The following is a 17171-nucleotide window of genomic DNA, read 5'->3' on the forward strand; positions in this document are numbered from 1 at the left end:
CTAAACTTACACTGTTTGCACTGGAGCACTTCCTGGAAAGAGGAAAATTTGAATTTCACTCTCCAGGCTGACAAGAACCCAGCACGCCACTTCATAGAATCACAGAATCATGAAATCACAGAATTACAGAATCACAGAATGGCCCAGGTAGGAAAGGACCTCAAGGATCATGAATCTCCAACGCCCCTGCTACAGGCAGGGCAACCAACCTCCCCATTTAATACTACACCAGGCTGCCCAGGGCCCCATCCAACCTGGCCTTGAACACGTCTAGGGACAGGGCATCCACAACCTCTTTCGGTAGCCCGTTCCAGCACCTCAGCACTCTCACAGTACAGAACTTCCCCCTGATATCCACACTGCTCGTTACCAGCTTCCACTAATCTCCAGATTAATGGACACAGAACCATTAATCTCCACCCTCTGTCTGCAGCCTTTCAACCAATTTCTTATCTATCAGGTGGTCCACCCATCAAATCCACATCCCTCCAATTTGGAGATAAGGGTGTCCTGGGGGACCATGTCAAAAGTCTTGCTTAAGTCCACGTAAATGACATCTGTTGCCTTCTCTTTGTTCACCAATGCCGTCACTCCATCATAGAAGGCCACCAGATTGGTTAGGCATGACCTTCCCCTAGTGAAGCTGTGCTGGCTGTCTCGTATCACATGCTCATTCTTCATGTGATCAAGCATGTCATCCAAGAGGATCTGTTCCATGATCTTCCCAGGCACAAAGGTGAGATTCACTGGCCTGTAGTTCCCCAGATCCTCCTTGCTCTCTTTCTTATAAGTGGGAGTGACGTGATCCTTCCTATGTCATCCAGGACCTCACCTGACAGCCATGACTTTTCAAATATGATGCAGAGCGGCTCGGCAACCACCTCAGCCAGCTCCTTCAGAACCCTGGGATGCACACCATCTGACCCCACAGACTTGTACACATTCAGTCTCATGAGGCGGTCTCGGACTTGCTCTGCATTTACAATGGAGGGGGATTTACTGCCCTGGTCCCCACCTAGAGGTTCAGGGATGCAGGGCTCAGGAATGGGAGAAATATTAGAATCCTGGCTGCCAGTGAAGACTGAGGCAAAGAACTCATTCAGTACCTCAGCCTTCTCTTCGTCCGTTGAAGCCAGATCTCCTTTTCCGTTTACCAAAGGAGGTACACTCATTTTGGCCCGTTCTCTTCTGACCAATGTACCTATAGAATGTCTTCATATTGTTTTTCACATCCCACAGCCAAGTTCAGTTCTGCCTGTGCCTTGGCTTTCCATATCCCACGTCTTCAAGTCCGGACAGCATCCCTGTACTGGGATTTGCACTTCTTGTAAACATATTCAGGCTAACAGGCTGCTGGCTAAACAGCATTCATGTTTCCTTTGAGGAAAACTTCGTGTTCTCATCACAAATTGACACGCACACTTCACATGAAATTTTGATTTGAATCACTCCAGCCACTCTTGGGGATCTTTTGTTTCTCATCAGCTACCCTAACTTTTGGGGGCAATGAACAGATCTGAGCTCCCTCAAGAGAGAATAAAGAGGTTTATTCCACCCTAACATGCCCCGCCCCATCATTATTTAGAGACACATAGCCCAAGTTCTCTGACATAGATGGGAAGGCCATGCACCATCAAAAATCCTAGGGCTGGATGCCTTTAGTAGGTGCTCTGAATCTGTCCCCTCTCAGGGGTGAAACAGGACATACACAAATACACTTCTGCAACTGCTGACAGATTTCAGTGACCACAACTCGACTGGACTTCCTCAAATGAAATCTCCTGCAAATGAAAAGATTAATCCCATCAGTAGGCTTGCTAAGATCTACTAGATAATTTCACATCTACACAGCATCTTTGATTTAAAAGATGACACATTATTAGATGATGCTTGCTGGTGTGAAAATAGAGAAAATTTCAGCATCCAGAAACATTGAAGCCTCTGGCTCATTTTATTTTAATACCTCAGTTTTCTGAATAAAGTTAACTTCACTACTAATAGCTTTGTAAACATACGTACATGTAGGCCTGGTGATACACTACAGCAAAATACAAACTGCAGCATGCTTAGTTTCCCTCTTAAAATAATTAAAAATCTGTTTTTTCCAAATTCAGACCTAGCTTGTTTTTGCTTCACACATTAAACTTCCCACTGTGCTTTCTCTGAAGAATGCCTAGTATCCAACATTCTGATCAAAGTGATTGCTCATGATGGGGTTCCTAAGTGACCTGACATCTCACCACAACATCTGCAGAAATTAAATTCTGCAGAAATAAGTAGTCCTGAGGAACCTCAAATATACTTGCAAGAGTCATGTTTTCTATTTTCTTAGGAACTTTTCCTCTCCATTTGTTTCCAGTGCATGATAGCACAGAGTAGCTAAGAGATCATAACTTGTTTTAAGTCACTCTGCACTGACTTCCACTAAGAATGAAAAATGTACTACTCAGTGCTCCAAAATTTATATTTACAAGAACCTCATCAGTAAGATTGAGACACGTGTGTATCTGTATGGGCACAGAGAGGGAAGGAGTGAGGTAAGAAGGAATTCACGACTGGAATGTAGGAATAGACAGGTACAAACTCTATTGGAAAGACAGGCAGGTAAGGAGGAGAGGGGGTGTTGCCTTCTACAACTATGAGCTGGAGTCAATGGAGCTCCACTTGGGGATAGATGGAAGAGCTGACAGACGGGTTAGGGTTAAAGGGAGTGCAAGGGAAAGAAATGTAGTGGGAGTCTGTTACAGCCTGACTGAGAAGACAGAGTGGATGAGGCCCTCTATAAATAGATAGGAGCAGCTTCACATTCACAAAACATGGTCCTCATGGGGACTTCAACCGCTCTGATATCTGTTGGAGGGACAACACAACAGGGCATCAGAAATTGAAGAGGTTCCTGGAACGTGTTGAAGATAACTTCCTGGCAGTGTGGTGAAGTTCCCACTGAATGGAAAAGGGGAAACATAACCCACATTTTCAAGAAGGGAAAAAAAAGAAGATCCAGGGAGCTGTAGGCCAGTCATTCTCACCTCTGTGCCAATCACGGAGAAGATCCTCCTGAAGGCCTTACTAAGGCACACAGAAAATAAAGATGAGGTGATTGATGGCATCCAATATGGCTTCGCCGAGGACAGGTCATGCCTGATGAACTTGGTGGCATTTTATGATGGGGTTGCAGCTTCAGTGAATAAAGGAAGAGCAACTGACGTCATCTACCTGGACCTGCACAAATTGTTTGACACTGTTCCACATGACATCCTGGTCGCCAAATTAGATAAAAGGATTTGGTTGATGAACCACTCTCTGGAAAAGGAATTGGCTAGATGGTTGTACTAAGAGAGATGTGGTCAACAGCTCAGTGTCCAAGTGGAGACTGGTGATGAGCGGTGTTCCTCAGTGATCAGTGCAGGGACCAGTGTTACTTAACATCTTTGTAAGAGGCATGGACAGTGGGATTGAGTGCATCCTTAGCAAGGTAACAAAGCTGAACGGTACAGTTGACACGCTAAAGGGAAGGGATAGAATCCAGAGAGACTTGGACAGAGTTGAGAGATGGGTACATGCCAACCTCATGAACTCAACAAGGACAAGTACAAGGTCCTGCACTTCGGTTGGGGCAATCCCAAATACAGATACAGGCTGGGCAGAGAATGGGTTTACAGCAGCTCTGAAGAAGAGGACTTGGGAGTGTCAGTTGATGAAAGACTCAGTATGAGCCAGCAATGTATGCCTGCAGCCCAGAAGCCCAACTATATCCTGAGTTGCATCAAGATAAGTGGGACCAGCAGGGGGAGGAAGGTGATTCTGGTCTTGCGAAACCCCACTTGGAGTACTGCATCCAGTTCTGGGGCCCCCAACGTAAGAACATGGAGTTCTTGGAGCACGTCCAGAGGAGGGCCACAAAGATTATCAGAGGGCTGAAGCACCTCCCCTACAAGGACAGGCTGAGAGAGCTGGGGCTCTTCAGCCTGCAGAAGGAAAGGCTCTGAGAAGACCTTATAGCAGCCTTATGGTACCTGAAGGGGGCCTGTAGGAAAGCTGGGGAGGGGCTTTTTATAAGGGCAGGTAGTGACAGGACGAGGGAAAATGATTTTAAAAAGGAAGAGGGTAGATTTAGACTAGGTATCAGAAAGAGATTCTTTACTGTGAGGATGGTAAGACACTGGAAGAAGCTGCCCAGTGAGGTTGTGGATGCCCCCCTCCCTGCAAACATTCAAGGCTGGGCTGGATGGGACTTTGAGCAACTTAGTCCAGAAGGAGGTGTCCCTGCCTATAGCAGGGGGTTGGAACTAGATGATCTTAAAGGTCCCATCCAACCCAAACCATTCTATGATTCTGTGATTCTAAGAAGGTGACAGTTGCTGCCAAAAGGAAAATAGAGGTAATACAATCACAGCTCCACTCCTTGATGGGAAGAGGAAAGGAGCCTTCAACAAGTCGTGCCTTAGTATCCTCAGAAAAGAGCAAAACTTTCTGGGGCATCTCACTAACTTCCTAAAGAAGGAACAATGGCAAGAGTATTATTCCCTCTCTCTGCCTGTTTCGACCACTGATGCCAAAATGATGTCTCGGTCACCAGCAGCGACACTGAAGAAAACCATTTTTGGCCACGGGGACCCAACAGACAAATGTGGAGAATATTTCACAGGGAGGCACAGTAATGGTCATTAAAACCCATCATCTGCCAAGGGTTATGAATACTGTAGTGTCTCAAGCATAACTTTGCTCTCTGCATTTGGCATGTGGCACAGTTCAGTACCTGAAATAACTGCCTGTGCAACTCTGCAGCCAGCAAGTCCCTACCATTTCTGAAAATCCTCCTTCCTGGCAGGCTTGCGCAGAGCAGGAGCCCAGTGCCAAGTCCTCCCGCAGAGAAACACAGAAGAAGAACATCACAGAGGCTGCATTTTGTTTCGAGCAGTAGAAGCAACACTTTCAGATACAGATGGTACATGAGATTTGAAACAAAGTCTTCTGAGATTAGGCGTTATACTCAGGTTTACTTAGTGTCTTTCAGACAGGTGCCATAGGAAACCAAATCCTGGCTCTGGAGACCTAGCAAATGCACTCACAGTGGGAATGAAGGCATTTATGATTTTCTCCTCGTAATCTGGCACGTACTATACGAAGCACATATAGAGCATTTTTCTTCCTATTTAAAGTTCATTATAAGTACTTTATGCGCTGAGAAACACTCCGAGTACACCTATCAGATTTTCAGTCAAAACAGCTTGGTGTCTGGTAGGGGCTGTAGAACTGGTCGATTTATTTCATAAAATTTTATGTATAAAGCAGCAGTATCCATGAACTTAATGGTCAGAATATAGAGTCTACAGGGGTAATTTTTATTACAATTTATAGCAAGATTACCCATACTCCACAGTTTTCAGATTTTATTGAGATTTTATGGGACTATATGGCTAGAACAGTTAACTGCACCCAGCATAGCTACGGTTCACGGAGAATGGGAATTGGCACTGAACACAGTGTAACTAATCTACCACAGAATATTAATTGCTATGATCCCATCAAAGGCAATAGTTAAAATCATTTCACCAATCACATAATTTGCCATAAACCTGTGAAAGAATGGTTGTACGTAGAAATGTAAAGGTGAGAGTGATTGCATGAATGGAATGCATGCACATATTTAAGAATCTCTGTCATTGGGTTGCCTACAGAAACATACAACACCACTCTATTTAAAGAAAGGACTTTTCTTATTACAGGCTATTCGAATGTTGTGATTCTTACCTACAGAAACACCAAATGACTGAAACTATGAGAATTAAATAACAGCATAAAATACACAAAAACTGTATCACTAGAAGTTAACGGGGAAGATTAACTAAAATATCACAAAGCCCCTACAAAAATAGTAGCAGATCGCAACTAATGCATTTCAACAGTCTAAAGATATTTTAGACACCAGAAAGTTTCCAGTGGGTTGGTCCAAGTCACAATAAAACCCAAGGCAGGGATAAAATAAATGAGAAGTTTTATGCGTATTTCATCTGGATCCAAATTTGTGGGATAAAAGCAATTAGATCAAAGCTCAATGCTGGTGAGACCACAAAACGGAAGGAGCAGAGGCATCCTGGTGCTGAACGCAAAGAATTAACAGCTTCTAATAGGTGTAGGGACTCAGGACATGTTGAAATGGCCTTCCTAATCCTCCTTATGCTTGGCTTCACAAACAAAGCTGGAATACATACCTACCTCGCTCCCTTCCCCAAACCTGCTGCTAACAAGAAACACATGAGGCTAAATCCATTGCTGATAAATGATAAAAGAGTGTGCTTCTGTGGTGAAAACATCTATACACGAAGCTAGTGAGTCAACAGATCTGACCTTCTGTAGAAGACTGTCATTCAAGCTTCTTTGTCTAAGGCTTCTTTCTCAATTTAAACAGCAAAGTATATCTTGAAACCTGTATTTTGACTCTCAGTTCTGGTGAGAATTACTATTTACTCTAGTTCTTAAATATACACACCATCTCCAGTGACACAGACTCCACCCTGAAGCCAAGCCTGTTTCTCTCCCAGCCTAGCCTCTGCCAACTAGCTTCTCCTTTCCAAGAACAACTAATATTTCTTCCAGACGAACTGCAGGAACAGAAGGAGAGATTCAAGCTGCAAACATTTTGGGGGGTAGGAAAGCGGGGGCAGACAGGTTGGAATACATACAGACCCCAAATATTTTTGTGTCCAACAACAAAAAATTGCAGCTCAACTAGGTCCACCACTCAAATCCTAAATCCACTGAAATGCAGAAAGATTTCCCATGAAACAAAAAAAGGCAAGGTTACCAGTTTTAATCAGGAGTGTCTTTCAGAGCAAAACTGATACAAGCAGACCACATAATTTGATCTGTAAACAAATGGATGGTTCTCAAATTCCTAACGTTGTACTACAAGTTGTGTTTATTTCTGTGGAATAGGCTTTACAGTAGGTGGAAATACAGCATGTACATTTATATAAATAGAGTAGATGGTACTTTAAAAAATAGGTAGTGGACAACATACTCCAGTTTTAAGCCACAGCAAAATCTGTAGCAACAAGTATTACATTTCCCGCTTATATGTTAGGAATATGGTATGTGTAAGCTGTGAAGATATGCAATCCAGGTATTTCTGCAGGTCTATATGCAAATGTAATAACATAAAAACAGGTCGTGCCAATGTCATTATGGATGCTTATGCACGAGAGGTTGAAGTTGAAGTGGAAAATTAAAGTTTATAATATTTTGAATGCTGGATTGTTGTGCAGGTTGTGCAGTTGTGCAGGTCCTTGGTGCACCATCACCAGGGGGAGCTTCTGAAATGCCCTTCAGTGAACGGAGTAACTCTTCTGAACTATGGAAAGCAATTTTTAGGGATACTATCTTTCACAAAATCTGCCACTAGAGGGATGTGATTTGCTGGTAGTACTCATGGCTATGATCTGAAAGGAAAGCAGTGGAAAGACTCAGAATAATGGGACTATAGTTTGCAGGGGAATGTGTTGCTCCCCGTCCAGGCCATGTTGCTCTTCTCTGAGTCTCTCCTTGTTCCCTTTCACACTACACATTCTACCTGGATCCCTTTGCTACCCTCCTTATGCTTTTGTCTCCTTCCTCTGTCTCTCATATCCTGTCCTATTTTTCCTCTTGAACATATTCACACATCCATACCCATCTCACCACCTCTCCTTTTCTCCCTTGTTCCCTTTCATCCTGTGTTTTACCCATCCTTTCTAGCTTCCCAGTAAAGTTTCTCCTTGCCTTTCCTCAAGCATTTTTTTTTCTTGCTTTACTCCTTAAGGAGACTCCGATTATTTTTTTTTTTCCAGAGCTCTGAATCTGGCTGGCTTTCTGCAAATGCTTATGAATACTAAAAAACGGTCAACAGTCCAAACCAAACTTGAAACTTGAGGCTCATGGCTCAGTACCACAGAGGTGAGGTTCTAGAGTTTTGCACAACAACAACAACAAAAGGAATACATTTTTCAACATAGAAAATGCTATGTTTTTTCTCTGCTCTCAGTCTCAGAAAGAACAGACTACAGACTAGTTTTCTTGCAATCAAAGAAATAAAAAGAAGGAAAAAAAGGAATGGCCTGAGGCAAGAATATGACATGAAAAATGCTAGCCTAAATGGTTAACATATAGACAAACTTCACACAGCTGAAGAAAAGGCTTTAAGGGGAACTCTCAGGCAATCTTATCCATAGGTGTTGCTACCTGCTGTGCCTCTAATTGCACATTTTAGCAACACACACCATTGCTGAACAGGGAAAAAAAGGTGAGAAAAGAGTTTCTCCTGGGATTTTAACAAGCTGGAATACTTTAATATGTAATAATGCCTAGTTGTCATAGCACACAAAAAAATCTTGAAATCTTTTTCAAAATTTCTGATGACAGAGTATAATAGTGACCACTGAAGGAAGCAATCTTCATCCCTTCATCACATTATAGGGGCTGAGGGACTCATGGCGCCCAGGAATAACTGCATGGCTTCCATCCCCCCTGCATCCTGACAGTCTTAACATATTGCCTCACTCTGTGTATATGGAATAACCTAAGGATTGGGCTGTGGGTGAGCTGGCAGTGCAGGGGTGGCATGTAGGGACACCCGCAGCAGTGAGAGTATCAGGATGGGAAGTCTCAAAGACAGTAGGAAAGTATGTGTCTATCTGCATGTGCATGTGATTAGAGTGTTTTGGGATCACATAAAGGTGTTAGAAATGTGTAGGTACTTATGGAGACTTCACACATTCCTGATGTTACATTACCAGCATATATCCTGAATGTATAATCCCTCATTACCTTCTTACTATATATTTTCAATGAATCCCCAAAATACAGATTCTGATTTTGGTTTAAATCAGGTGAACTGAGAGGTTTTTATTCTGAAACAATAATCAGTCTGACAGTAAGGTGCTTTTGTAGCAAAGCCAGGGTTCCTGTCGCTCCTCCTGAAACATAGTATGTGACACAGGACCTGATGGGATGCTCATTTCTGTGCCTCATCACTTAATTGAGTAGATCCTGCTCAAAAACATGTTATGGCATGTGGAAGAGAGGGAAATGATTAAGGATAAAGAATGAACAACTGACATATCCACCTGGACTTTGATACATTCTCACACAACATCCTTTCCTCTAAATTGGAGAGACAGATTTGATGGATGGACTGCTCAGTGGATAAGGAATTGGCTAGATGTCTATTTCCAAAGAGCAGCAGTCAATGCCTCTATGTCCAGGCGAAGAACAGTGACGGGGGTGTCCTGCAGGGGACCCTTACTGTTTAGTATCTTCACTGGTGAGACGGACAGTGGAAATGTAGCGCATACTCAGCAAGCTTTCAGATGACAGTAAGCTGAGCAGTACAGATGACACTTTGTAGGCATGGGATGCCAAGCAGAGAGACCTCAACAGCCTTCAAAACTGGGCCCAAGTGAACCTCATGAAGTTCAACAAGGCTAAGTGAAAGGTCCTGCACCCTAGTCAGGGCAATCCCAAGCATGTATACGCTGAGTGACAAATGGAGAGCTGGCCTTCAGGCTACTGGTGGATGAAAAACTCAACACGAGCCAGCAGTGCGCACTTTCAGCCCAGAAGGCCAACTGTACTCTAGCCTGCATCAGAAGAGGCATGGCTGCCAGGGTGAGGAAGGCGACTGTCCCCCTCTACTACGCCCTCATGAAGCCCCATCTGGAGCACTGTGCCAGTGCCTGGGGCTCCCAGGACAAGAAAGACAGGGAAGCTCTTAGAGGCCATGCAGCTGTTCATAGAGCTGGAGAACCTCTCTATGAAGAAAGACTGAGGAAACTTGGTTTGTTCAGCCTAGAGGCTCTGGGAAAACCTCACTGAGGACTTCCAATACTTAAAAGGGGGCTACAGGAAAGATGAGGAGAGACACTCTGTCAGAGCGTGTAGTATTAGGACAAGGGGTAATGGCTTTAAACTAAAAGAGGGTAGACTTTGAATAGACATATAAGTAAGACATTCTTTACTTCTAAGGGTAGCTGGATACTGGAAAATGTAGTCCAGAAAGTCTGTAGATGCTCCATCCCTCGAAGCATTCAAGGAATGTTCAAAGCCAGGTTAAATAGGCCCTTGAGCAGCCTGGTCTAGTAGAAGGTGACTCTGCCCATGGCAGGGGTTTGGAACTAGATTATCTTTAAGGTCCCTTCCAATACAAGCCTTTCTGTGATCTTATCAATCTGTGCTGCTAGCATCTCAGGTATATGGGAGCTATTTCTTTGCAAAATGATCTAGTTTTCAGTGCTGCAGAAAAGGTTGGATTTAACAGGGAATCTTGTAAGTGAAAAATAGGATAGAGGCTGCAAGACAGAACAGAAATGAGCAGCACACATGGAGGAGGAGAAGTAGATTTCAGACTCCACGGGAGGAAGGTGTGACTGAAAGTGCATGGATCAGTGATGCCATGGATAAGAAAGCACGGCAGCAGAGATGACAACAGTGTGGGACAGAAATATTAACAGATAAGGAGGAAGAGATGAAACAGATCTGCTAACTCAGAGAAAAATAAGGAAGGATAATAATAAGTAAAGTAGAAAAAAAGAAGAGGTGAAAAGAGAGGAAGATAGAAGACACAAAGAAACAGATTCCTTTTCCTGAAATAATGAGAGTACTCAAACAGAACATGAAGAAGAGTAGATTTTACTTGAACTGTCTGCAAAGCAGCTGTTGGAAGGATAGTTTTCTTGGAGAGAGAGGTTCCCATAAAGCACTAGGAGAAGCAGTAAGCCACCTGAGTAAAATATCTGGAGGGAGGGTTAAACTAATAAAGGAAGTTTGGGAGGTTAAAAATGAAAAGGTTCTATTAAAATGTGGGAGGAACAGGACAATTCAGCACAAGGAAAACTGGGATCTGAGAGGGAATAACAATGGAAAATATTTCTCTGTATTTCCCATCTCTTGCATTTTTCCCTGCTCTGAACCAGGTTGCACTTAATTTTGGATGGTTTTACAACTACAAGTGTATCTGCTCAGGAAAATGCCTAAGTTTTATTCCAATGAAAAGAACATCAATACAAGCTCATGTAAAATCCAACAGCAAGTGCTACCCTAAAACACTCTTGTATCATGATTTGGACCCGATGCAACAAGAATACATAGATTATGGGACCAATGTTGCTGATGCTGTCAAACAGATAACATCAGCAGATGACTTTGTTTCAGCATGCATGTTTTTTGTTTCAGAAAACGATTAACGTTCATGTAAACGACAGAAGTAGTGACTTCAGACATTTCTGAACCTGCATCTCTCCCTCAGTTGGTATAGAGGATTAGTAGTCAATTCATTTTGTCAAAGATGTCTTGTTAGCCTCCGTCCATTCACTTCTTTAGAGCTAAGACAAGTTAATCCGTGCATTTATGAAATTTGTTTAATCAGTTACTTCATGCAACATCACTGTTACATTTATATCGTTTTACATGAAATAAGAGAAAAATACACTCCAGCAAAAGATGACAAAAAATGACGACCTAGAGTGGACTGCTGCCCATTATTCTTCTGCTGTATTTATTCAAATTCACCTGAACATTTCTATCAAATTAATTAGTGAAAGCAAAATGGGTACAATTGACGAGAAAAAACAAAAAAAACTTAGTTCCTTCTTTTCCTTTAGCTTTAATAGGTGCTGCAGGGCTGGTTAATGGTCTCTGCCAATAACAGTACAAAAGAGAGATTGTCAGGGCAGCTCAGGAGGCCTGGAGCTCGTGGGCTGAAATCCCTACAGCGTATTAAATTCTGGAATTTCGTTGATGAAGCCAGGGTAGTGAATTTCCAACTTTTACAAGATTAAGAGGTCCTTCACATGGAGGAGAGTACTACCAGAGCCAAGCAGCACCTCAGAAAAGAAAACACATGGCAGAAATTCCGGATGAGCTCAAGGTCAGGTGCTGCTCAAAGCTCCAAAACCAAAATACAGGCTAAAACTGATTTCTTTTTTTTTTTTAATTTCAGACAACATGGTGAAACATTCTGCTTTCATTTATCACTTCTTGACAAAATGCCACAAGGTCAGAAAACTGCGTAATTGTATGAAATGTACTAAAGCTTCTTAAACTGTCATTTTGAGGCTTAAAACGAAACACGGATCTGCTTCGAGTTTGGTTTCTATGCTTTAAGCCCGTAAAAAGGACACACCTCGTACATGAGTACTGAAGGAATGGGAGGAGAACCACAGACTTATGGACAACAGAACAGTACTAAACATCAGAATGACCAACCACTGTTGTATATACACTACTAGGTAGGCATGAGAGTTAGAAGAAAACGTCTTTCAGTTGTGGGTATCTGTTCATTATACAATTAGGTACCCAAGAGACATAATGCGTTACTAAATGTCCCATAACTTCATAAGCCCTAAAGTGAGGTTATCTGTCAGTAGCCTTCCTTTCCGCTTCAAGCAATACCTCATTTCAGGGGAGAATTAGCCATATTTTATACGCCCATACACAATGAACCCTGAAATAAGTATCTCTCATTCCCTACCTCATGTTCCCATTTCTGTCACTAATGTCCTTCTTTATAAGGCTGTACTTTTCAAGGCATTTGGGCACATCTGTTTTCTCTTTTCTACCTCTATCCATTATATCATCATCTCTTAACAATTTTTTGCTGCATTGGTAGCTGTTACTTTCTCATATTTTCTTGCTCTCCATATCCCCTTTCTGTGTTCTTTGGACTCCGCTTTACAACCATATCTGTCCTTCTGGCATGTGCTTTCCTCCTCTCCTCACACCTCCACGAGCCTCTTATATCCTGTGTCTGCAAAACTCATTCCCAGCACTCTGTGTGGTTTCCTTCCCTCCTGCTGTTTAATCTGGAAGAGGTAACTTCATTCAAAATGTGCCACTCCTTGAGCCTAATAAAACCTGCTCTTTATTCCAAAAACCTTCCCTTCTCAGTTCCAAGAGAACAAGTGCTTTCTCTTTGATGGAAACAATCTCTCTGACTCTCCTTCCTGCTCTTGTTTTTTGAGCTTTGTATCACCTGGTGAGTTTTTCATGTCCTTCAATGATATTCTATACACTGTCATTACTCCGTTGTCCTATTTCTTCAGTTCCTAGGAATGATCTATTTCTCACAGGACAAAACTTGACATGAGGCACCTAACATCACAGCTGACCTCAACTATTTTTTTGGAATTTATTTTAAAGAGCACAGAGGATAAGAATTGTAAAGGTCCTCTGTGAGTAGCTGAAGTTCTATGTCACTTTGGCAAATGACACAGCAAGCTTGTAAACAGTTTTGTAAGGCTGTTCTGTTTTCCTCATACAAGAATGATTTTACAGATGCCACAGACACACAAAACCAGTTCTACCTTACCTTTGACGTGGCTTCTCCCATCCTCCAACAGTGGCACTACTATAGTGTTGTTCATATTCCCAGGTGATCTCACGGCTGTATAGACAACAGGTACCGACTGTACCACAACGGGTATACGGTGCACGTGACTCATTTTATTGGACTGCAAGTTCATGGGGCTTGAAGGTGGAACTGGATGGATAATGTGCAAAAATTGCTGACCTCCCACACCAGATGCAGAGGCCACAAGAGGACCTGGACTTAATACTGATGGTACAGATGCTGCTGAGGATACCGACGTTATTACTGTGGGTGATGAAGCTGGTCGACTGGAAGAAGAAGAAGTAGAAGTAGAAGAAGGGGAGGAGGCTGATGCTGTCATGGAAACTGGTGAAGATGAAGCTGCTGTAGGGGATGACCTGGCTTTGTTTATTGATAAGTCCACTGGTTCAGTCTGTGTTTGGAAATGATCTGTAGATAATGAATCCTCCGGGGGATCTGCCTTCATGTTGTTTAGTAACAAGGGCACAGCTTCCATATCTGGGTAGTTGTGGACGTTTGGAGACTGTTGGGGAAGGACAGAAGGACATATTTTTAGTTACATATGTGGCTAAAGGCAACATAAACACCCAACGTGTCATCTCCAACAGCGATGGTCCCCAGTATTTTTTAAATTACTTTTCAAATGCTTGAAGACTGTAAGTTCTCCTGCTTGTCTACATTCTTCTAGATCAGGCAGACCTCGCTTCATCTTTCTGTCATAAGTGACCTTTAAAAGAACAAGTCTAATCACTTGTTCATTCTTTGCAGCAGCAATTCTTATTTGAGTTAGAACGTCATATATATTTTTTCTCATTGTTATACTTTCTCTTTTTTGAAAATTTATTTTATAAACTAATTAAGAAAAAAAAATCCTGACTTTGCAAAACACATTTGTGGCGTAGGCTAACTCTTTCAAAGCTAATTGGTCTAAATTTATTCTAGAATGGTGACACCTGTGATAGCTTTATTCTTCATTTTCATCATCAATGTGGTTAACAGAATTTTTGGATAATGATATTGGGCCAAAGATAGATCCCTGGAGAAGCCCATTTGATACATCTTCCTTTCATGACAGCACATCATTAGTAACTACCCTACAAAAACATTTTTTTTCCAAGCAATTTGCAATAGGAATAGCAAGAAAGGAAATGCCCATTGATAACCCGGTAGTAAGAGAACACTTAATATTTACCTGGCACAACACTGCAGCAGTGCTTCTCTGCAGGCACACTGCCACAGGTACACACAATCCATTCCCTATTGCAGTATGCAACTCAACACAGATCAAAAAGCTTGCCAAGCTACTTCAAACTCTGATCCAAAACAGTTCTTCCGTACACAGATCTAATAAGTCATCTTTTTATGGTACCTAAGCAGCTCCAAATGCATTCCCTCATTCTCTAGACCACAGTATTTATGCAATTTCTAAAAATATTAAGGCAGACACATGTAACCCAGAAACATTTCAGTTCACCCACTCTAGATAGGCCAACAATCAAGCAAACTATAAATCTAAATTTGGGATTTTTATAATCTACCACGGTAAATATTTTCATTGAGAATCAACATTTTTGAGTCAGAGCCAGATTTCATCACAGAATGAACTTCAATTGCAAAAGGAAAACAGAAGCATTAATATTAAAAGCTATAAAAACAACAGCCTAAGTGGGTATTACCCCTAGCATTATGAAAGATGAGATATTTAGTAGACCTCATCCATTCAGTTGATTTAGATTTGTTCTTGGACCTAACACTTCCCCCCATTTGAAAGCAAGAACATCTCTGGAACAGCACGTCTCCTGCTCTATTCACATACAAATCAACTTAAAACAAAGAGACCCCAATTCATCCGGCCACAGACCCTGATGTTCTGCGGTAATACAAAAATTCATTTATAAAGACAATGGGGATTTCTGCTTAAAAAAGAACACACCATAAAGAACAGGTCACTTTTCAAAGTGAGTAACAAATGCAAGTGGCAAGGTTGTGAAAATTTCTTCTTCAAAAAGGTAGAAGAGTTTGTAATTGCTCAGTGACGATTGCTTACAACTTACCCTGAAACACCTTATCCTGCATACTGCCAGTAATGAGATTCAGCATTAGGTACACTGGATGTATGATGATAAAGACAAAACCATAAAACATACATAGCACAAAGTGGGTCACTTTTCAAATCTTGACAACAGCTGACAGAAGTCTTACACATGCAGTGGGCAAGCAGCCTGGGTCTGCTCAGCTAAAGAGACCAGTGGCAGAGGGAAGACAAGGTGGAAAGGGATACCCTGCGCACCGTATGGCAAAACCTTTAGAAGACGTTGCCTTCAATCATATATCCTAAAGGCTTGAGTAAAAGGGGATAGATGGAATTAACCCATATACAGGAGAGATGCAAGATCCTCATGCATCTCCTTGTGCACAAGGCTGGGCAAGGGTATGGTACAGCATTTAGAAGCAGTACGAATTGCCAGCTCCTGGTTGAAGAAGGGCAGATAGACAGTGAAGGAACCCATGCATGTTGATCCAGGCTTCCCCTGGGAGCATGAGGCAGATTTCAGTGACAGTGCTGCCTGCCTCAGTAGTATCAGGACCCCAGACCTGTACAAAGCCAGTGCCACCACTGCAAGTGCAAACACAACAGACAGAAGTCACATTAAGCATTCTTTCCATGAATAAAAAGTCAACTGCCTTTGAGGTAAAACACACTTCATGTATCACCACAGTCTTAAAGCTCTTTCTTCATTTGTTGTATGGAACAAAAAAAAAAAAAAAAGAAAGAAAAGTACCATGTAACAGTAGGCTACCATGTAAATCACTTTCTTTTTTAGCAGTCTTTATATATTTATTTTTCCTATCACACAGTCCCTACACTATATCCGCTTTTCATTAGTACACTCTTTCCATCTGGTTTCTGGATCAGTCCTTGTACATGATTGGGGCTGCTATGTACTATGCAATACAGTTACTATTACTATTTCAGCCCTCATTAGTAAGATGAAACTTGAAAAATTCACACTGCCTTCATGAATGTCTACAAAGAATAAAATTGGTTTGTGCTCCTATACCCTCCTTTCACTGGCAAAACTCTAAAAGTAAGATTGTCTGTGCTTTCATACACTTCATCTGTAGCTGAATTCAGCTGACATTACAAAACACAGCAGGATCCTTGCTGGTAACAGTTTGTGCCTCCTTCTTAAGATAAAAACCGTAAACAAATGAGTTATATTTTGTACTGACAGTAGTCAATATAGACACTACTCCAACAACTTGCACCCTGACAGTGACCTAAACACGATGGAGATGTTTTTCCAAGATCTTGGATTTTAAACTAAGGTGCCTGAGCTCTATTTAGCATCACAGAATCATAGAGTCACCAAGGTTGGAAAAGGCCTCCAGGATCATCCAGTTCAACTGACCACCTATCACCAATAGTTCTCACTAAACCTTGTCCCTCAGTACAACATCTAAAGGTTCCTTGAACACCTCCAGAGTCAGTGACGCCACTGCCTCCCTGGGCAGCCCATTGCACTGCCTGGACATTCTTTCAGAAAAGCAGTATTTCCTGACACGCAGCCTGAATCTCTCCTGGCAGAACTTGAGACCATTCCCACCAGTCCTATCACTGTTACACGAGAGAAGAGGCTGACCCCCACCTCACCACAACCTCCTTTCAGGTACTTATAGAAAGCAATGAGGTCTCCTCTGAGCCTCCACTTCTCCAGACTAAACAATACAAGCTCCCTCAACAGCTCCCCATAAGACCTGTGCTCCAGACTACTCACAGCTTTGCTGCCCTTCTCTGGACATGTTC

The 17171-nt window shown here is 42.2% G+C and overlaps 1 protein-coding gene across 1 annotated transcript in view; it reads right to left on the bottom strand.

Annotated features, from left to right (window-relative positions):
- The window catches only part of KLF12 (KLF transcription factor 12), a gene marked incomplete at its 3' end in the record, with an annotated part of 258378 nt that overhangs the window by 79603 nt on the left and 161604 nt on the right, over positions 1-17171 (bottom strand). The window contains exon 3 of the mRNA XM_079549022.1: positions 13343-13886. Within this exon, the coding sequence (XP_079405148.1) occupies positions 13343-13886 (544 nt within the window). The remainder of the gene's footprint in view (positions 1-13342; positions 13887-17171) is intronic.

The sequence above is a fragment of the Tetrao urogallus genome, assembly GCF_951394365.1.
Source record: "Tetrao urogallus genome assembly, chromosome: 1".
NCBI classification, from domain to species: Eukaryota; Metazoa; Chordata; class Aves; order Galliformes; family Phasianidae; genus Tetrao; species Tetrao urogallus.